The sequence below is a fragment of the Drosophila suzukii genome, chromosome 3 (assembly GCF_043229965.1).
Source record: "Drosophila suzukii chromosome 3, CBGP_Dsuzu_IsoJpt1.0, whole genome shotgun sequence".
Taxonomy (NCBI): Eukaryota; Metazoa; Arthropoda; class Insecta; order Diptera; family Drosophilidae; genus Drosophila; species Drosophila suzukii.
Window position 1 is genome coordinate 88,107,599 of NC_092082.1, and position 22,788 is coordinate 88,130,386.

Here is a 22,788-nt window from a genome sequence, read left to right on the forward strand (position 1 = left end):
TCAATTCGATATTTACAGCCTTCATTTGTTTACCGCTGGCAGTAAATTAATGCAGCATGCAGCAGTTTAATTATATGCATTCATCAAATAGGCCGAGCAAAATGTCTTTCATATGCCAGAGGCCAGGACATCTGTATTACTCCTTTTACGGGCAGTTCCATTTAAAATTTTAATGCGTAATCCCTGGAGAAATACCTTTGGCAATATTAATGCGCCCTGTTGGCCAAGGATGAATATGCAAATCGATTGTACACGTGCTCAGAACATTTTACAGGCTTTAAGTGTGTCTTAATTGATTTAACTGAAGCATGATTGCAACAAATAAATATTCGTTCAATAAATGTATATTCATACATTCGATTGCTATTTATGGTGTCTTTAAATGTAGCAAACAAAATTTTATTTTATTATTATTAAGTGTGTTAAATGTGATGACTAAAATTGTATTAAAGCGCTGACTTTTATTCTTTGTAACATTTTATAATACCTATTATTTTTATTAAATGGCTAGTGTCAAAAAGTAAATTTGTAGTGCATTATACTTTTTTAATTACTCTTCAATTAATCAATATGAATAAAGGGGCTTGTTTTAATATTAACTGCTTTAGAATTAATTGTTTTATTGTATAATAATTTATTCTAAAATCTAGATGTCAGGTAATGACGTAGGTAGTTATTAACACCGACGAAAACGTAAGTTATTTAAAAACCTTTTTTCAATTAATTTATTTCATTCACTATTTTGCATAGATAAGAAAAGATCTAGATAAGCCCAATTGACAATCTATAAATAATGACAGGCAATCAGCGTAACCTCAGCCCAAATGAAAATTGTCCAGACTTGTACACAATTTTTCGAAAATCCCCCAAAGACCTCCAACACCGAGCTGTCAGAATTCCAGGCGATGTCTGACACTTCTTCATTGCTGATTGGAAACGTGGAAACGCCCACAGTCGAGTCCCCAAAAAACATAATGTAAATTGCACACTTTAATTTCCTTTGGGTTGACAAACACACAAACAAAATGGACCTCTCGGTGGCGTTTAAACCATTTTAATGAGACCGACTGCCACACGAAAAATTAAATGGACTGGGGACCGCCGGGCCTCACTTTTTTATTATTTATACCGCATATTGGGGCGCCAATTTGCAATCTGGTCCACAAGCAAATTATTTGCTTGCATGAACTTTGGTTGTCTGGAAAATGATGGTTAATCTTTTTCATATTCTGAATCGATTTAAATAAAGTGCTCTATAGACAGTGTGACTGCTAGGAAAGAAATTTTCTTTAAAAACAAGTTTAGCTCAAGCTAAGCAGTCGCAACTTGTAATTGAAGGCGACTTCTATGTACTTTACATTTGAATAATCCTTAAGTTGGTCTGGCTTAGGTCAGTTAAACTTCCTGTTAAACTAGATAATAGCGATAATCATGTTTAATTTGCATTATTAAATAAACTGCACCCCGGCCATATATCTATATAAAGCCCAACCGAAGCTTCAGAGCAAATCAGTCTAAAAACCATTCTATAGAGAAGCACAGTTTCTAGCGGAGTGTCATTTTTTTTAAAGGGTTCAGTGTTTTATTTTAGGAACATAAATAATGCTAACGATTAATTTGCTTTTGACCGCTGGAGCACTTCTTTGGATTTATTTCCTATGGACTCGCCGTCGGATATATATGTTAATGTTAAGATTGCCAGGGCCCATAGGGTTACCCATTCTTGGCAGCTCCTTGGAAAATATCATCACTTATAAACGTAAAAACAATTCATCCAAAAAGACAATGAATATAAAATTGACCACAAAAACAGGCAAAATAAGCTTTCGAACCAAGTATCTTGACAAGTATGGCTCGACGATTTTAACTTGGATGGGTCCAGTGCCATTTATAGTGACCAGGGATCCCAATGTCGTCGAGGATGCCTTTAACTCTTCCGATTGCAACAACAAGAGCCCGCATGTCAATGCTGCGATAACCAATTGCATGGGATCTGGATTGTTGGGACTAGAAGGTACTGGAATGAGCTAAGCAAAAGCCATATAATACCGATGTCTTATTAGATCACAAGTGGATTGACCGTCGGAAACACCTTAACCCAGCATTTAAACATGATGTCCTGCTCAGCTTTTTTCACATTTTCGATGCCGAGACGAATATCCTTAGAAACAAGATTGAAAGTTATGCCGATCAAGGCGAACAAGATGTGGTTCCAGACATGCTCAGGTGGTCGTTTAGAATAGCTGCTCGTAAGTCATCCTGCCATTCTTATATATACTCGTATTGATTTGGTTCTTAACATTTTTGGTTCTGTCCGCAGAAACCACAATGGGATCTGATGTGAAACATGATGAACACTTCAAAAACAATGCCCTTGTGGAATGCTTTGAAGCGTGAGTCCAATCTGAAGCATATATCCATTAGTATATAAATTGCTTCGCTTTATATAAAATATTCAGGCTCATATGTCAAACAACACTTAATATTTTGATGCCTTTGGCCCAAAACAAAATATTTTCCAAGCTGTGCGGTTATGAAAAGGTGCAAACAGACAATCTTTCAAGAATTCAAAAAATGCTGGACAATGTAAGTGAAAGATTCATTTTCTAAAATTTCTTTCTTAGCCTTTTTATCGATAATCAGGTGGTCCAAAAAAAGCAGAACGCAACGGATGAAAGTAAATCAGATCCCGAGATGAACATTGTGATTAATCGTGCTATGGAACTGTTCCGCAAAGGCGATATTTCCTATACGGACGTGAAAAGCGAATGTTGTATAATGATTGCCGCTGGTTATGATACATCAGCTCTGACGGTATATCATACTCTCTTTCTTCTGGCCACGCATCCCGAGCACCAGATTGCGGTCTTCGAGGAGCTAGTTGACGTCTTCCCCACCGCCGGGGACTTTGAAGTAACCTATTCAGATATGCAAAAATTGATTTATTTAGAACGAGTGATGAAGGAGACCCTGCGCCTGATACCCGCCATACCAATAACGGCGAGAGCAACGAAGAATGATGTCAGGCTTTCAAATGGTGTTCTTCTGCCCAAAGGAGTAGTTATAGGCATCGATATATTTCACACCCACAGAAATCCAGAGGTCTGGGGTCCAGACGCATCCAAATTCAACCCAGATAACTTCTTACCCAAAAACATAGAGAAACGGCACTCTTATGCCTTCGTTCCCTTTGCAAGGGGAAAGAGAAACTGCATAGGTTGGGTGGTCTTTCGACTGAAAGTATCATGGTTTCATCACATTTAATGTCTTTTATAGGTTCGAAATATGCAATGATGTCTTCAAAGTTCGCTTTATGCCGATTACTCAGGAATTACAAGATAAGCACAAGTTTTCGCTATGAGGATCTAGTCTATGTAGATAATATGACCATGAAGCTGGCTGAATACCCACGACTGGAATTTAAACGACGAACTTAGGATGATATTTCTTTAACGGGGTAGTGGTTTTCAAGAACAAAAGCTCATTCCTTAAATTTCAAAGGTTTTAGAAGTTTTTAAAGTAGCCAAACCCCACTAGTCTAAGCATTTAAATTTAAATCAAAATATCACTTAATGCTTAAGTGACTTGGCAATTAAAAAATTGAAATTGTTAAATATATCACTTACCGCTTCGCAACAGTCGAGGTCCACCAGAAACACCGAGCACCTTTCGCACTTGAGAAGTTCGCGGGCCTCTGTCATGATTTTGGTGACGAGGCACTCGAGATTGTTCTGCTCCTCGAAGATGCTGCGGGCCAAATTGAGAAGGATTTGGTTACGCCGGTATTCCTGGACGGACATCTCAAAGAGCTGGGCATTTTGAATGCCAATCCCGCAGAAGGTCAGATACCGACGGAAGATTTCCACGTCGTGCTCATCAAACTCCATGCAGCCTAAAAAATGTATTATAGATATATTTAAAAATGAATATATATAGAGGGGTAATACACCCACCATTCGTTTTGTTTATAATTTGCGCCACGCCTATGATGTCGCCCTCGTAATTGCAGATGGGCATGCAGAGGATGGCGTTCGTCTTGTAGCCTGTTTTCAGATCGATTTCGCAGTTGAAGCGCGCATCCTTGTAGGCCTCCTTGATGTTAATCATCTGCTTTGTCTGCGCCACCATTCCCGCGATTCCAATGCCAAAGGGAATGATAATCTCCTCGGCACTGGCCCGAGTCACCGCGTCCTTGAGTGCTGCAATCAAACGAGATTCAAACTGGAGTCAATCAAGGGGAAAACGCTGTGCCAAGAGAGCTATCAAAAATCATGAATAAAATTCCTGAATTAAGATTGAGCACTCACATCTTAACGCAGGACTCAGCGCTTTTCAAATTGAAGTAATGCATCTGCAAGATGCTTTGTCCCTAACTTGAAGAATTGAATAAGACTCCACTTTAATTTAGCAGTTTGTCAGGCTTTCCTTATCATATTCAAAAGCCCTCATAAGTAAAGCCCTTTGAAAATCCCTTAGGCCCGCCATGTATCTTTTTATAAATTCTTAATGCCTCTACAATTGAAATTTAAACACGTTCAACCTTTTTCCACATACTGCCTCGAAATTAGTTCAACCGTTGCAAAGCGTATTAGGACGCAGATAAAGCCCGTCGTGCATCTGAGTAAATATTAAATTTATAGGCAAAATATTCACTCTGCCATGCAAAAGATACAAGAGCAGGGCCTTCGCAGAAACACCGAAAACACAGAGAGAATAATATATAAATAAATAATGACAGGGCCCCCGAAAATCCAAAATCCGAGGGCAAGAAGTCAAATGTGAATTTGCATGAGCTCGCCGGTCCCGCCTCAAACATAATCTCAGTGGGCCTGGGCCACATGTATCCGTATCGTATCCGTATAATGGTAGATATATCTAACCCCCCATTGCCACCACTTCACATTTCCCAGCTCTAATCTTTCTCGCATTTTCCCCACTGAATTATGTAGCGGAAGCGGTGGCTTTTACTCACGGATCTGCGCCAAAGATTCATTACGAATGTAACGCACTTCTGTATGAATATGTCGGCCTGTTTGTTTTTGTGGGCGGAACCTGTGGGAGCACGTTCTCGGAAAATATACAAGCTATTTCACATTTGAAGGCGACCTTTTGAGTTTTATGTGCCGAAAACTTTTAATGCCCCCCTACTATTTCAGCCTAATTTCGCTAATGTGTTTGCCGGCCCCTTTTGGCCAGGCCAAGAATTATTTACGGCCGCTAATGAGTGTCAATTTGTATACGTTCAATGGGTTGGCCCCTAAACATTTTCAAAATAGCTCAAAGGGTAATATTTCTGTATAAAATAACTTTAATTAAAGGAAACGTATCTATTGATGGTATTATTTCATGTATTTTATTGATTTCAAACTTTTCAAGAACTTAATGGGACCAAGCTATTTTGTAATTTGTATTGTAATAAAACCCCAAAGAAAATCGAATAAAAAAAACAAAGAAATATTTCACATTGATTTCATATTTCCCAAGAAAACAAAGAGGCTTATAATACCAAACACATATGTCAAATAACAAGAGGACGAAATCATACAATTTAAATGCAAAATGGTTTTCAAAAAGGCTATTTTTACTTCTAACTTGATTGCTTTTGCCTTTTCCTCGTTCTTACATGGATTTTGACCATGTTGTTCTCAGTCTATCTGCCTTTTAACAAAGTCCTTCAGTATATTCCCCCTGCATTTGTGGAAATCACTGAGCGCACTTGACTCGCCTTTTCCCATTTTTCATTCATTTTTGCTTTCTTCAGCCATTGTGTTGTAGTAGTTCGTTGTGTGCATTGTTCACCTTAATTAAAGCGGGATTACCTGTGCCACAAGGATTCCGCCCACAAGCACAGTACACCCTTTACAGAAACCCAAAGTGTGTGGAGCAACAAAATTGCCAATGGAAATTGTGCATTTCCATTGCAGGCTCACCTGTCTTTTGAGTGACATCGAATAGCTTGGCCACCAGATACTTGTTGGTGGGCGTGCCCTTGGCCAAAAACAAGGAGCCCCGATCCGCGTGGGTGAGCAGCCCGACATTGACCAGAATCTTGTGGCACAGCACGTCGATGTCCAGCTCGTTGGCCACGTCGCGAATCAGTTCCATGAAGAGCTCGCCCTCGTCCAGGTCCATCAGGTGCCTCCGGCTCTCGGGGAGCGACGATGCCGAGGAGTTGGAGAGACTCCTCGGGGATTTCTGCAGGGGAAATGGGGAAACAGACACCATAAAGGTTAATAAAATGATTGGATCAAGTTTAACCAAAAAAGAATACCACACTGATAATATTATGGGATAATCAAATGGGATCTTAATGAAATAATACATTAAATATGTATAAACATACATTATTAATTATTTTAATATATGTTATAACTACTTTCATTTCACTTGAATTTTATTATTAATAATGTCATGTTCTATAATTATTCCTTTTATAATTTTGGGTATCATTAAACATGATTAATTCAGTAACAATAATGAGACCCTAACAATGTATGTAAAACGTTGGTATACTTAAGAAAAAATACATATACTAATTTTAAGTATCTTACAATGTTCTTTAAAGTACAAAATAATACCACATTTTTCTATATTAACAAGACCTACTTATTTAAAGTAAGTTATATCCCTCTTTAATAAGTAATATGTACACAATTACTTCTTTTAACGATAATTTATTCATTGAAATACAATTTAACTAGTTCACAAAAATATTCCAGGACATCTTGTGCATTTTCTTGAACAGACCCAGTACGTGTCTGGGAATTCAATTGTTTGGCCTGAGAAAGCGGAGTAATTCCCCTATTTAATTAGTTGTCATATAAATAGCTGTGTTATTAGCTGGGCATTATTATTCGGCAGAACGAGAGACAAGAGAGCACTTTAAATATTTAACAGTGTATTTAAGGCAATAAGGGCTATTGTCTCTGCCCACGTACCATTATTTCTGTTTTCGATTTCTGGCCATTTAACCCTGGCCCCCAATTTCATTGGAAATTAACTTGGTCCGGTTCAAAGGGTGACTATTAGCAGCAGTTGGCAGTTGTGCCCTTAAGCGGTTCCCCGGCTCCTGCCTCGGCTCCACGTCCTTGGGCAATGTGGTAATTGAATACCGAAAAAGGCCCCTGGTCCTGAATCCTCTGAAGCCCCCTGAAAACCCCTGAATGCCCCGATCCAGTGACCTGTGCGTGCGAGGGGCCAATTAACCAAGTTGGGAGCTGCGAGCTGCAAACTGGGAGCTGGTTACATTGCGTGTACTGTCCTCATCCTGGTCCTGAAAACAGGCCATAACACTCCCCACATCCCCATCATTTTTACTGACAAATTAAAGCAATTTACTGTCGTTCCTGCCCCTTCTTGTATCAACATTTCCATGTGGCGCCTGGCCAGAAATATCAATAATTACAATGGGTATACAAATAAGTACTCTACTTGTAGAGAACTGTATTTTCTTTCGGGATTTCTGTTTAATACAATCTTTGTGTAAACCCAAATGATAGAATTACTTTACAATCCTTTTGTGTTTTTCCTTTCTTAATGAATTTCCTTTTTTCTCAAGATAAAAAGGTGGGATAAATAAAGCATTAAATTCCATTAAAACTTGTCTTAGCCGCGTTTAAGAAAAGAAAAGCTGGCCAAAAAGACTTGTCAAATAATCTCCGCCTTGTTTGGATTGAACTGAAAGTTAGAAACACATTTATGTTTGTGTTGGGCGGGAACAATGCAAATTCATTAAATAAAATGCAGACAAATAAAGGGAAGTGAAAACAAAGCCAAGCCAGTCGGAGCGTTAAGTAAATTTGAACTTCAGCCAGTGGCATTGAGTGTTCCCCTTAAAACAACAATAAAATCAACAAACGATGTCGAGCACTCGTGCTGTTTTTATTATTGTTCTTTTCTGCTCTTATTTCTATTTTTTGCAAAAAGAAAGTGAAAACATGAAAACGAAATGACTCTTAATGGGGGAAAACGTCCTGCCTGGCATGAAAATTTCAGAGCCATATATAGCACACCGATGCTACCGAAACAAAAGCGGATAAACAACAGGGGCTAAGAACTGGAAATACCCTGAACGGGGATTGCAGTTTGCATTGCGTAACGTGCACTTAAATAAATTGACAATATCGACAACAAAAAGGGGGAAAGGCACACGTGCTGTTCACCTGCTGCAAAAAAAATGGGGAAAATAAAACAAACTGCACTCACTAAGCCAGACAATCGCTGAAAGGTCTCAAAGGTTGACTGCTTGTTGTTTTACCCAGGATACTGGCCTAGTTTTCCCCCATTTTCCTTCCATTCACACACATATACTCGCTGACTGAAAGAATTTTCCACTGACTTTTAGTTTTGATTCACAAGTGCCCAGGTGAGTGCCGATTTCCATGCGGGACTCAAGCCCACTTCTTGTTTTGGATTTTTCTCTGTTTTTGCTCAACCAATTGCAGCAGAAGAGCAATTTGCAGTTCAAGTTGTGATCTAACATAATTTGGATGGATTTTTCAGAAAAGAAAAGTAAACATTCGAAAAACGCATTGCACAAGTGGGTCTCGATGGCAGTTGCCAATGGCAATGAGTGGGTCAAAAGAGTTCAATTGAGTCATCGAGTTCAAGCACTCATTCGATGGCCATCACGAGCATTTCAAATAAACAGGCAAATAAATGAAGTATGCAAAGGTAATTGAGTTTAACAGTCTTAAGTGTGCCCATTAAGCATTATTACCCCCTATGCAAAATATAAGTACTAATTGGAATCGTATTATACGTACATTAGTCTATTCATTCCGAAAAAAATTTAAAACTTTTAACATTTTTGAAATTTTTAAGCTGTTTGCTTCTTTTAAAAACATTTACTAATATTTTTAAATTGACTTAAAGTATATTTTTAAAGTCACAGAAATTTGTTTGGAAGTCATATGAGCTAACAAAACACACTGTAAAAAGGGCAACATAAAGCAATTAAAAATCAAAATCAAAATGAAATATTTTTAATTATTTATGTACAGTTTTTACAGTAATGAATCATACATTTTTCAGTTGTGCCAATAAAATCGCTCACACAAAATTCATTTCACGAAAAGACCATTCTTCACCGACAAAGGTCAGGCCATACATATATTCAACCGTATTTTATTTTATGTTATTTTCCCCCTGAAGCGGCGTTACACAAAAATATCAAATAAAAGTTAATTGAAAAATACTTGGCGCCGACGTGAGGTAGCGATTTAAAAAACCTGCCGGCCAGGTTGTCAATAAATAACCAATAAATTTATAAAGCATGCTTTTCGGCTGTCGATTGCAAGTGGGGGTTTTGAAAGCGAGTAATTTCATTTTTAGTGCCTGAATTAAACATAAGCGGAGCAGAAGGTCCGGAAAAGGCAATGGAAATGGAAATTCCATGTGGCTGTGTGAGTTTTTCCAATTAGGGAACTTCACACGCAGCCAGAGACACCAGAAACAGCCAAGAAAAGCCAAAGGAAATTTGTGAAAATATCAATTTAGTTAATTCGCTCGGCGAGAAGGCGAACAAAGTTAAATAAAAGCGGAAATCCAGCGCGCAGGCAGCAGCAGTGCCAAAAGTACAACAAAACAGGGCAAAACAAAGCAGGGCAAATACAAATACCAGCTCAAACAGTCGGTAAATGGTAGATGGTGGGCAAATAGAGCTCTGAGTTCTGAAAGGATAAAAGCATGGTGGCCAAGTGCTGGGGACCCACTGCAATTGCCACTGCCACTTGGCAAATGCAACTGCATTTGCACTTGCACTTGCCGCCTTTGTTTGGTGGGAATTTTTGGGGGACAGGAGAGGAGTGGCTAAAATAGATTGGATGGATGCGATGGAAAAGGACCCTTAATGACACCCCTCTGATTTGGCCACGAAAATTAGTTTGGCCAAAGGAAAAGTGCCAGCACAACTTTCAATCAAGATTTTGATTTACCTCTGAGGTAGAATAATCGAAAGAAAAAACTTTCCTGTTTAAATTTCCCTATTATTTACTATCGGAAAGTGAAGAAGGTATAGTCTTGTTTAGTAATTGTTAGTAATTTCTTAGGTTGTACTTTGGTATAAATATACATAGAAAATGGAAAACTGACTGATAGTATCTCAAGTATTGTCCTTTTTTAAGGGAGGAATTTTACCCCGAGGAAATTGATGAAAGAAATAAAATAAATCATTTAAAATTGAATAAGAAGAATACATTTTGTGTAAAGCAGTTTACTTTTTAAAACGTTTTAACCTTATTTTTGCTTTTAAACCTTTTTTTCGTATACTTTGAGTAGGTATTAGCTAATATTTTAATAATATTTTCTTATACAATAATATATAATTATAATATATCACATACCTGCTGCACGGTGGGCGAAGCGGACATCCATTGCTGGAAGAGATCCGAGGTGACCGAGGGTCGCTTGTGCGGCTTGCGGTTCTCGATGAACTCCTGCAGTCGGCTGAGGGCCTCCGGAGGAGCCCGCTCAGTCAGCCACTTCTCGAAGGCCTCCGGCTTCTCCTCGAACAACCGGGCCACCTCATCCACATCCTGCTGCGATGCCGTCGAAGTGCTCGCCTTGGCCAGTCTATCCTGCTGGGTTTGTATACTCGTCAGCGAGGGGGACTGAGATGGGGGACTGGCCAACAGTCTGGAGATGCCATCACCTTCGCCGGATGGAGATCTCAGTTTGATTTCCGGACTGCGATTGGTGGTGGCCACGGGTCGATTGTTATTGCTCTGCCGATGATGATGCTCCAGCTTGACCTGATTGCCACTTGAGCTGGTGGAGGGTAGTGCTCCAGATCCCGAACCCCCGGCTGCCATTCCAGCCGTTGTCGTTGACGTGGCCGTCTTGTTGGCGCCATTGGTCAGCGGTTTGGATGAGGATGCGGATGAGGTGGTTGCTGTGGAGCTGCTGGTGGTCATTTCAACCGGAGCTGCGGCGCCGCCAGCTGGCGATGACACATCTGTCATGTTGCTGCTGCTCACTGTGCCGTGCCTGAAATCATTGCGGGCCAAATGGGGGGCAGCTCCTCCTCCTCCTCCTCCTGCTGCTTCTCCTCCTACTATTTTTTCTGATCCTTCTGGTAGCCTTTGCCTCGTTAGCCAGGCTCCGAATCCTGCTGCGTCCGCTGATTAAGTCACGTACTCGCCCACTTATGGTGGACCTGGATTCCTGGGGGTTTCGCCCGGCCAACCTGTTGCTCTCCACACTCCTCGACTTTAATGGCCAGGTGCGTGGCAATGGGGTAATTGATGATAGGCCAGTCTCATCGGTTAGCCGCCAGATTTCACTTCACGCACGTCTGCCCCTTTGTTTGTCTTTTTCGAGTGGCTTTAAATGCGTCCACTCGCCGGTTAACCGTTGATTTTTCCCTTTGATTGAAGAAAGCCTGAAACAGAGGGGAAAAAAGAAACAGAGAAAGTTACTATTTGATGGCGGATTAGGGGCCAGCTTGAATGGAACAAATGGAAAGTTTAGACGCAACTTTGCCACATTGCCACTTGAGGCTAATGGCTGGCTGCCATTAAGCGAATCGCTTTCGAAATTCTAGATGAGCAGGGCGTGGCCCAGCCGAGCCATTAACTCTGAGTGCGGAGGTCCTCCCACGTATCTTCTTATCAGTTGCTTAAAAATTAATGAGTTGCCGGGAACTTTGCCAGGGATCTTATATGGGATTTTTCGCAAACCTTGCAGTCTCACTGATTTTGTAAAATGTTTAAGAGAGGAAATTGGGGCAAGGCATATTTTTGGAAAATATATACTACAGTCAAAAAAAAAAATGTAGTCCTAAAATGGTTTACAAAAAAAATGCTAGGTTTTATCTGGAGGCCACAAGGGATTCTTAAACAAAATATTTATAAACTTGTTTATAAATAATATGTTCAATTATTGATCATAAATACTTACAATATTAGCGTTAGTATTTCTCAAGTTATTGAAACAGTATTCAATACCATATTAAATGGGTAAAAAAGTAATTTCCCACGCATAGTAGTAAATACCTTAACGAATAACTTCAAATACTTTTATTTATCTAAAGGTTGCGCCGAAAAATGCCGGAAACATAAATTTCGCAGCTCGCTACCAATTTGCATTCGTAACCAAGATTTTTTATTCAACTTGAGTGTCCTTCTCGCCTGCCTTTTCAATTCCGAAAATGTGAATGTATCACATAGAATTTATTTGCGGGTAATAAATTCGCTGATCCCCCGGCAGAGTGGAGAAATCTCTTGGAATCTCGGCCCGAATGCGGAATGGAAATAAATTTAAATGCTTCAATGGGACACAAATTTATGGCTCCCCCAACCTGAAAAGAGGGCATAGGTAATTTCAGCAGACGTCAAATGCAAAAGCCAGGACTCGAAAGGTGGCTTGCACTCACATTTCCGAGAGCATAGTGCCGCAAACAAAAAGGAAAATGTTTTAAATGAAAAAGGGGGGTGGAGGTAAAACCACCTTTAGAGGGGGTGGTGAAACAACGTTGCCATTTGTGCACATTTGCATTGAAATGGCCCTCGACATTTGCATGGTAAACACTTTCGGCGCTTGCCACGTGCCACCTTCAAAGTGCAACTTGCAACTTGCCACTTGCATCGAAATATGCTGTATAAAACGTAGCCAATCCCATCTGCTCGTCATAAAGCAGCATCAAAGTGTGCTAGTCAGGTTTATTTTTGAACATTTAGTACATCCTGTGAGGGTCCTTTGTCCTTTGGCCACGGCACCTTGACCACCAGTAGCGATGACTTCCCTTGCAACCTGCACTTGTTTGGACTCTCAACCTCCGCCTGCGGCATAAACAATGGTGTTTTGAATAAAACACTGAGCCAGAGGACAGCTCACAGTAGCCAGGACTTTATCACGCACTCGTTTGCAATTTCAAATTGGGTAATAAATTCCTGAACTCCGCTCTGCAGATGGGTTTTTGTCCTCTTGTTTGCCCTGGGTGGCTTGTAAAATTGCTTTGTTCTCGCCGGGGCTTTTGTGGGCGATACTCTTGGCCCCCTCAGGCTTAGTTGCTACTGTAAATTTAATGTCAACACTAAAGATTAAGAGTTTAATGCGCACTTTGGCAAACAAATTTTTTGTTCCCCTTTTTATGGCCAGTCGACCTTGCTCGAAATGCCATAAATCGAACATTAAGTTGGTGAAATTATAAGCTTAGTTGCGCAGCTCTCAAGTACAATTAAGTTGATAAAATAAAGTTAAGAGGGAAATTGAAGTGAATTAAGGTTGATTTAATTGGGTACGATTTAAAGTGGAATAAAGAAATTCCCGTAATATTCAGTTATGCCCTGCAACCTCTGGTTAAACAAGAAACTCATTTATAAATTCATCAAATTTACATTAGTATAACATGGCGTGCCAACGTAAATTTCTACCATTTGCCTAAGCAATGCAAATATATTTCGCTGCAAAATGCAAACAATTAGACGTAATTAAACCCATGCAAAATCTGCATTTGCCAAAGCGTTTAGCTGCCATTGAGGGCCCCAAACGACCCACCTAAATCCCAGTGGAATTGACAATGCCCACCCACCACAACTCATCCATCCCATCGTGCCTGTCCATCAACCAAGTCAACATTTGCATAATTTCAAATGGAGCACTGACGCTGCGGTTCCCCGGATGCCTTCAGCAGATAGTTTGTTTCCTAATTCGACGGCAGAGCAATTAGAACTGGTCATGAACAGGATGAGGATGGGGTTGGGCATGGGGAATAGGCCCTGTCCTGCGGGTCACGCACTTGCAACCGGAAATGAGCAGCGGAAATCATCGACATTGGGGCATACAAAACAGTAAAATGGGGCCCTATATGTAGTTGCGATTATAATAATAGCAACACCAAACCTGAAAGAACTAAGTTACTGTACGAATTGTCCTTCCCAACTTGCATTCTCATTCGAAAATACAAGTTCTATTTAAAATATATATAATTTTAAAGTTATATAAAGATAATATTTTTTATAAATTAGGAAAGTTATAAACTCCCTAAGAAAGAAAGTATTTTCAAAGTAACACCAATTGTTTATAATTTTAGAAAAAAATCACCAACTTTATAAATTTCCATAATTCCTGGCAAGTGTATTTGCTGCTATAATAATTATAAAAAGTGCTATTTCCATGACCCCTGCTGTATAGGGTTTATTATTGAGGAACAAATTCAAAGGGTAGAAGGTGCACACAACTCATGCATATCTAAAGATCCGCTTCGGTTATGGCCTTCGTTTTGTATAAAGCGTAGCGCATTTTGTGGCATTACTTTCTGCATGAAACCACCAAAATAATCAGTATAAACCGTGGATTATAAGCCCTTTGTAATGTTTTGCTAGCATGCGAAATAGTTGCGACTGCAGCTCGCATTAAAATCGCCGGTGTTTATTGCAAATTGCAATCAGCCAGTCAAATCAGCCGAAATACAAACAGGTGAGCCCCACCTCACTCATATTTGCCTTAATTAAAAAAATATGTATAAGTTGGCTTCGCTGGTCATGTACTTTTAACCAGAGGCAGTAGTTATTTTTAATTAAAGTGCGCCGCAAACGTGTCAGGGACGCAGGATCCGTGGCTCTCCCGGCTTACAGGATGCAGTCTGCAGGTTGCAGGTTGCAGGTTGCAGGTTGCAGGACGCTTTGCGGTTTGGGCCACGTCACTTTCCGAAGGCGGGGCATGCAAATGACTGAACGGGTCCTGCGGTCAGCGCTGCCCACCCGAACTGCAGGTGGAAGTCCACCTCCTCCGCCCACCAGGACAGTAGGACACCTGCATCGCCCAGCGGCGACCATAAATAGACGGCAAACAGGGAGGGGGCACTCGCAGAAAATTTATAAAACATATTAGCATTAATTTCCTAACTTTAAGTCAGCTTACAAGGAATATTTTTAATGGAAAAAGTATCCCATGGTTGTCTTTTTCTTGGACAATTTTTAGAAATGAATATAAATACTAAAAAATAATAGCTATATATTTATTGGAGAATAGAAAAACTACATATGTATGTCTAAAAATCTATCGACTAACATGATCTTGTGATATACAAAAGTATTTAAACTTGCTTTCAAAGTTATAATATTTTTTGTTTTTTCCAACTATTTTCAGCTATTTAATTCCAAAATTATTCAAAGAATCTTAGAAATAAAATTTTAACTGAATTAATATTATTCAATGTAATATTTCTTCCATTTATCTACTGCTACACAATTTAGAAAGTATTTAAAGAGTTAAAATTATTTATGGCAATTATAAAGAGCTATTTATGTTTGAAAGTAATAACTATGATTTAATTTTTATAATTAATTTTTAGCTTAATCCAATTAAGTAGAGCTGTTTAATTTAAAAAATTATTCAAAGATTTTCGAAAGAATTTTTAACACAAGGATTTTTAAATTCATTTCATAAGGTAATCAATTTGGCTAAAATGAATATATTAATTGGCAAATCCTCTTGGGACTTTCAGTGTGGGTCTTTTCAATGGTGTTGGTGCACTGGGACCAGCACGTTTAAAATTACGGAATTAGTGGCGAGCAGCACACGCAAACAGTTGCAAACACCCCATCGAAACCCGCCGCCACCGCCACAATGTTGCCATTTTGCAAGCGGAAGTGCCTATTACATGACGTGCGTGCAATGGAAATGGCCGAAATGGGGTAAGTTGAAATGGGGTAAGTGGAAATGGGGCATTTTCAGGCAGTTCGAGGAGCTCGAGGATCCCAAGGAGCGGGTAAATTAACTTTGCGGCTAGTTTGTTGCTTTGCAGCCGAGCTGGCCATGTCAGCACCTCCAGTCTCCATGTTTTCAATTTGGCAAATTGCAGCGTTGCATTTTGAACGCGACTTCATCAGTGGCTCTTAGCGGTGCTTTTGGCCGCCTTTCACCCCGTTTTAGACCCCTTGCAGGCCCCTTTTTGGCCTGGCTTTGCATTTAAGGCATTGGCAGGACAGTCACGTAGCGGCTTTATACACATACACAAAGTCTGCCGCATTGCTGTTGCACTTTATAAGCTTTCAACGGCTGCCGCATCCCAGAGGACATTTTGCCTTTTTGGCTTAACAGTGGAAAATGCGCCCAAGTCGAAATGAGGGGCGGGATGGAAAATCCTGGTGCTGACATCAACCTAACACCCAACACCCCCTCTCAAAGTCCTGTTCATGTTGTGGTAATTCAAAATTTACATTTCCCACATGAACAAGGCCTCTCCGAAACATTTTCTTAGACAATACTTGTTGCATAATAATTGTATGCATGCCTTGGTTAGTGTTGAGGAACCTTCAGCTGGATTTTCAATTAAATTTCAGTTGAAAATGAAAATTAGTTGCTTAAAGAGAACTACAATGAATGCAATGTTTTTTATTTATTTTTCTGAGGAATTTTACTTTTGATTAAGCCTTTGAAACAGCCTATAAAATACTTACTCAAAATGGTTTAGCCAAGAACAAACTTTTGATAATCAAAATCCACCGATATCTATAAATTTGTATGACCATTCCTTCTCTGGCAAATTAAACCACAGCCCATGGTGCAATACATTTTTTTCTGAGCACATGACAAACTAATTACAACTAAAATTAAGATGACAATTCTAGGGACTCCGGGCGTTTGTCGGATAAGTCGACATGTAGTCCAACTGAAGTTGCCATTCAAGTGGTTCCCGACATTAGTCGAAATGTTTACCTGGCTGCCACAAATCAAACGACATGACATGGAGGATCCCTCAACCCGACCTTGGGATTGCCTTTCATTGTGCCAGAAATTCTTCTGTCGAAATGGAAATGTTTGCCCTGGGCATGCAAATTGGAATATATTGTCAGTGCCCATGTGCTCCTCATATTGCAGATGTCAAAAATTGGTTATTTATTGGAGGTAAACTGCAATCGAAAATTGGTGAATCTATTTGCCTTCGGATGGATTTCACAGCATGTGTCAAAACCCAGCAGCCGAATGTTTACCATTAAAGAAACCTTGATTTCATTTTATTTAGTTATTTATTTATTTGAATAGCTTCATAGATGCCTGGCTTTGTTCAATGTTTACACAGCAATTACCAGCAATATTGGTTTACCCCAGAGTTCACTCGAAAGTCCTTAAAGGATTGCAGCAGAAAATTCTTGACTGCCAATATTTTTGCCGTTGGTCATTTAACAAACCATAAAATTCAATTAAAATGCAATTTCGTACGAAATGATGAATGGACCCAGTCAAATGCACAAAATTCCTTGGCTAGCCACAATATTCTTCTCTTGAAAACGTGTCAGCAACAGGGGGGGGAATTCAAATCACCAAAAGCTTTTCAGCAGATCAACTTTCCGCCCACCGGAGCATCATTAATACTTGTCGCATCCTCAGAAACTCAGCACTCTTTTTTAGTTTTCTGTTTATTTTTTTTTGTGGAAAGCTGAAATCTAGTCATGGCAAAATAATTGAAAAACTTTCGGCTACCACCGAAACAAAGTCAAGGCGAAGACAAAGTAAGCTGTGATGCTCCAAGGCATTCCGGCCTTAATTAAGAGATCCAACAGAGGAAAAGTCTGGGGAAAATTCAAGGAGTAGAGGAACCACTTTGAGTACCCAAACCAGCAGCTAAGTGAGTGCCAGGGGCCTGTGGTCTGTACAGTGGCCGTCCATTAATGCAACACAATAACCAATTTACCACTTAACTTTCAGCATTCTGCTCCTCGACACTGCAATCCCAGGCGCTTGGAGTGTAAGCCGTCCTGACAGGACCTCTTGACTCCAGTCCACCGGGTCCAAACAAGGCCAACTGGTCCAAGCGGCTCCGACGGGCCAACAAGGCGCATAAATGTCAACAATGTTGACTGAAAATAGTGGCCCGCTGACAGAATAATGCAGCGGCGACTCAACCGCTCAGCAGCTCGGCAAAGTGAATGGGACGGCTCGACACTAGGTGCATTGTGTCCTGGGCTTTTTTGTGCCCATCTGCACTTCAGTGGCCAGGATATTGCGGGCTGGCCATGGAAAAATGGCCACTTCAGGCCGTCGAACTGGGAGAGGTCCTGACAAGATGTAATTCCACAGAGAATGTTGATTTGATAATTTATGACATTGCCTTTGACCGATTTCTCAATGTCACGTTAAAGTTATAGTGCGTAATCTGTCAGAGACTGCAGTTAAATTACTCGGAAGGAGATTTTCGTTTTTTCGTGTATTTGTCAATGTCCTGTTAAAGTTCTAGTTTGTTATCTGTCAAAGAAAGTTAAGATATAGTTAAGTTTTTAGGAAAGAGATTTTCGTTTTTACAATGAGATGTTAACTTAGTGAAAGAAAGTGGCAGTTTAGTTTCTCCAACCAGAAAATTTAACCTGTAGTTAAGAGATTTAAGTTATATTTTAAAATTTGAGAACGATATTGACAAAATGAAATTTTTTTTAAAGAGCAATTCAACTTAATGACAACGTTAGCCGGACTTTAATTTAATTTTATGGAACCAATATAAATGAAAATCCTCATGTCAAATATATTCTAATCACTGTGAAAGTCCTAAGCTCAAACCAAAATCAAATAAAGTCACGGTTCTAGATCAAAGTTCAGCTGCCACACCGCATCCCGTTACCAATTTAAACAATTTAAATATGATTTCCGACGTTTCATGTGAGGAACTGAAGTGAAATTGATTTCATTCCTCACTCGTGTGACATACATCACATCGTGCCTGGCGAGGTTTTGAGCTTGAAGTGGCAATTTAATACCACTTTGTCTGCCGGCGTGTTTGTTATTCAATTTTGCCATCGAAAACACACGAAATATTCTACGAAACAAGCCGCAATAATAACGTTCCTGCATAATTTGATAACACACCATTGAGGGGCCGATGAAGAAGACGGGTGTTTTGATGGGTGCCCTATCTATCTATCTATATATATATATATCTTCCACCATATATTGTCACATGGAGACGGAGATTCTGTCAGGCATTTTGTGTTTGCACAAGCTTAAGTGGCATTGGCTTTGGCTTTTGTGTCTGCCACACTCGCTTTCTCCTTCTCCCATGGCCTTTGCCTCTGCTTCTGTCGCTGCTTCCGTTTCCGCTCCACCCACTCACTTCCGGTGGTTCAGCACCTCGCCGAAGTAACCTCTATTGACAGGGGCTCTTAATGGCATCACAATATTTAGCCCTGGCTTTGTTTCAGGACAATTTATGCCTGATTGCATTGATTGATTAAGCGTACTTGTTGTTTCTATCCGTTCCGAAGGAATTGCCTGTCGTTCGTATATTCCAGCACTTTAATTAGCTCATTTTCCTTGGTCACCCTGAGTTGAATTTTAATTTTGCGGATTGTACACGACTAATCGAATTTGCGGCCCACAAACCAAACTTTGCAATTAAAACTTTGGGCAAACAAATATTGAATAATAAATTGTTTTACGGTGCAGTTTAAAGTTTTTCAGGGGGCCCTTTGTAAATGCGACTTTAATTCGATTAGAGAGTGGAGATGGGAAATTACAGAAAACTTTCGCTGGCAGTCAAGAGTTTTTACCCCAAAAAGAAACGAAACCCAGACAATGTCAATGTCCAACTCAAACTGAAAGGCCAACTGGAGTGGAATAAAGAAGCGTCTGTCAGGATGATTCGTGGCTGGAACCCGAGAAAATATGACAGGACATAAAGCACATTAATTGCTCGCCATCAGGCACAAGAAACGCTCGATGTCAATTTAACTTTGACTCATTACTATTCAGCCCACACTCGAGGGTCCTGATATCGACACTCAACCAGGGCAAGGACATCGGGGCTGTGACATCCACAGTGAATGCTTCATAAACCAAATCACGGCCAGCCGTCGGTTGTCATTTTTCACATGAACCAAAGTTTTTCTCCGATATATATACTATATAGAGATAGTGTGTTCATTTATTTTTTTTGGCCCCCATCCTCTGCTGAGCTTTGCTCTTTTATTTGCCGAATTTTGTGCAAATAATTCGAGCACCCTAAGCCACTCACTGACTCAGCAGAAACAATCGAGAAATCCTTTGATTTCCTTGAATGACAAAATGCTGCTGTCATGTAGCTAAGCTGCAAATGACATTAGCCCCGGCTTACCAGGCAAATCCCAAATCCCGAATACCAAATCCCAGTTTCGTAAATACCAAACCCGAATCCTTTGCGAAATGAAACCAAATGAGTGTGTGAGTTGCAATCCCAGGACTCGGTCGAAGGTAAAATTAAGTCTAAACCGGTTCGAGTGCATCGGGTTGACCTTAACTAACCGACCATGAATGTGTGGGGATGTGCATCCCAAGGATCAGCTCTACTGATTATCCAGCATTTTCACAGCTGACTTGAGCCCTATTCGATGTCCTTTGTCCATGACCACAGGGCGATGAGCTTTAGATTTGGAGTCAAGACGGCAATTAATTGGCTTTTGAGAGGTATTCATATGGAATGAAATTAGTCTATGTTTGCAGGCCTGACTTGGTGGCATTGAAACAGATTAACTTGGCCAAGCATATTGGAGTACAATAGTGTATTGGCAAGTGTTTTCATAAGGTAATGAAGCAAAAATATAGGGGTAGGTAAAGACTTCTGGTTAGGGTTGTAATCACTTTAAAATATTTTAAATTATGAATTTGGAAAATCAAGTATATTTGTTATGTGCTGCAAAGAGTTCCTATGCAACCTCGTCTATCTTAACCATATTTCCTGCCAGCTCTGTAAAATTGATTAGAATGCAAATATATTACTCAAAGTCTTTGGTCAGCAAGTGGATCAAGGTATTCATATTCAAATAGTTCGCTGCAATCATTCAATCAATGCCGCAATGACTCAACCGCCGGCGATGGACATTGAAATGCCATTAGCGTGTCCGTGCTTGGGAACCGCAACAACTGTGGTCAAATCGTGGAAAGGACACGAAACAGGAGAAAACAGGACAGCCCGAACCGCAATACCGCACCGCTGAAAACTAATTAAAGTCTTTTCGCACACATCCACTCCCCTTCATTCACCGTATTTGAATAATACATTTTTTGCGATTTGCGGCATTGCTCATACGCCGTGGGGTGCCGTGTTTGGCAATTGTCGGGATATATATACGTATATATACTGCTTCGCACACACTTGTGACCCATAAATGTTTAATTTTATGCAGCTTTCTGTCGCCTCGTGGCAACATAATGAAATGCTTGCCACATTGTTCGCCCCACAAAAGGTCAAAATGGAAAGTTTTAAAAGCCTTTTCCACCTGAGCTCCAGCCACTAAATGCTGCCGAAAGTTTTTGGCTCTCGTGGGGATTTTCGCAGCTTTTAAGTAGCAGCCGTCTGTAGTGTTTCATTAATTAAACACCAGGTCTGCCTGGTAGCACTTGTTAAAGTCAAGACGCCATAGATGTATATTCTGTGCTAAATAATATTTAATATTTGGTAAATATTTCTCATTGTTATATTCAGATTATAGTTGTTAAACAACTAACAAAAAGAACCTTAAAAAAAATTAAAAAATTTGTCAAAAAAAAAATTTTCCTTAAAGTGATGGGGATCGATAGCAATTCAAGCAAGCTGTTCAAAACTGTCGGTCTTTTAGCTGTACGCCTTGATTTGGCTAAACTACGACTGAAAAACCACTAAAAAATTAGTATTTTTGACCAAAATCTGAGTCCCAAAAAAAGATGAGGCAACCCCTTACAAAAAATGAAAAAATGGGTCAAAAAATAAATTTCCTTTAAAATGATTGGAATTGTTAGCTTAGGATGTTAGCTGCTCAAAACTGTCGGTCTTGTGGCTGTACGCCTTGGTTTGGCTGAACTACGACTGAAAAACCACTAAAAAATGAGTATTTTTGACCAAAATCTCAATCCCAAAAAAACCGAACTACCCCCTTACAAAAAATGAAAAAATTTGTCAAAAAATAAGTTTTCCTAAAAGTGATGAGAATCGTTAGCAAATTTAGCAAGCTGCTCAAAACAGTCGGTCTTTTAGCTGTACGCCTTAATTTGGCTGAACTACGACTGAAAAACCACTAAAAATGAGTATTTTTGACCAAAATCTCAATCCCAAAAAAACCGAGTTACCCCCTTACAAAAAATGAAAAAATTTGTCAAAAAATAAATATTTCTTAAAGTGATGGGGATCGATAGAAATTGAAGCAAGCTGCTCAAAACTGTCGGTCTTTTAGCTGTACGCCTTGATTTGGCTGAACTACGACTGAAAAACCACTAAAAATGAGTATTTTTGACCAAAATCTCAATCCCAAAAAAACCGAGTTACCCCCTTACAAAAAATGAAAAAATTTGTCAAAAAATAAGTATTCCTAAAAGTGATGAGAAGTGTTAGCATATTTAGCAAGCTGCTCAAAACAGTCGGTCTTTTAGCTGTACGCCTTGATTTGGCTAAGCTACGATTGAAAAACCACTAAAAAATGAGTATTTTTGACCAAAATCTGAGTCCCAAAAAAAACCCGAGCTACCTACCCCCTTACAAAAAATGAAAAAATTTGTCAAAAAATAAATATTTCTTAAAGTGATGGGGATCGATAGAAATTGAAGCAAGCTGCTCTAAACTGTCGGTCTTTTAGCTGTACGCCTTTATTTGGTTGAACTACGATTGAAAAACCACAAAAAAAAGAGTATTTTTGACCAAAATCTGAGTTCCAAAAAAACCCGAGCTACCCCCTTACAAAAAATGAAAAAATTTGTCAAAAAATAAATATTTCTTAAAGTGATGGGGATCGATAGAAATTGAAGCAAGCTGCTCAAAACTGTCGGTCTTTTAGCTGTACGCCTTGATTTGGCTGAACTACGACTGAAAACCACTAAAAAATGAGTATTTTTGACCAAAATCTGAGT

At 39.7% G+C, this 22,788-nt stretch overlaps 3 protein-coding genes across 3 annotated transcripts in view; 2 read left to right on the plus strand and 1 right to left on the minus strand.

Moving 5' to 3' along the window:
- His4r (Histone H4 replacement) overlaps positions 1 to 22,788 on the plus strand; it is a 267,260-nt gene that overhangs the window by 132,217 nt on the left and 112,255 nt on the right. The window lies entirely within an intron of this gene.
- The window catches only part of Pde6 (phosphodiesterase 6), a 46,365-nt gene that overhangs the window by 6,148 nt on the left and 17,429 nt on the right, over positions 1 to 22,788 (minus strand). Inside the window, exons 2-5 of the mRNA XM_070996441.1 lie at positions 10,344 to 11,380; positions 5,931 to 6,195; positions 3,954 to 4,199; positions 3,627 to 3,892 (exon numbers count right to left, since the gene is read on the minus strand). Coding sequence (XP_070852542.1) covers positions 3,627 to 3,892; positions 3,954 to 4,199; positions 5,931 to 6,195; positions 10,344 to 10,961 — 1,395 coding nt within the window. The 5' untranslated portion in view covers positions 10,962 to 11,380. The remainder of the gene's footprint in view (positions 1 to 3,626; positions 3,893 to 3,953; positions 4,200 to 5,930; positions 6,196 to 10,343; positions 11,381 to 22,788) is intronic.
- Cyp313a1 (Cytochrome P450 313a1) lies at positions 1,533 to 3,571 on the plus strand. Its single transcript, XM_065865608.2, has 7 exons — positions 1,533 to 1,759; positions 1,814 to 2,014; positions 2,064 to 2,249; positions 2,321 to 2,393; positions 2,460 to 2,586; positions 2,644 to 3,217; positions 3,277 to 3,571. Exons 1-7 carry the CDS (start codon positions 1,603 to 1,605, stop codon positions 3,435 to 3,437), a joined length of 1,479 nt encoding a protein of 492 aa, XP_065721680.2. The 5' UTR covers positions 1,533 to 1,602; the 3' UTR covers positions 3,438 to 3,571.

Coding starts and splice junctions, on each gene's coding strand:
- Cyp313a1 (XM_065865608.2), top strand. CDS start 1,603: ATGCTAACGATTAATTTGCTTTTGACCGCTGGAGCACTTCTTTGGATT. Junction 2,015..2,063: donor TGGATTGTTGGGACTAGAAG/GTACTGGAATGA, acceptor ATGTCTTATTAG/ATCACAAGTGGATTGACCGT. Junction 2,587..2,643: donor TTCAAAAAATGCTGGACAAT/GTAAGTGAAAGA, acceptor ATCGATAATCAG/GTGGTCCAAAAAAAGCAGAA.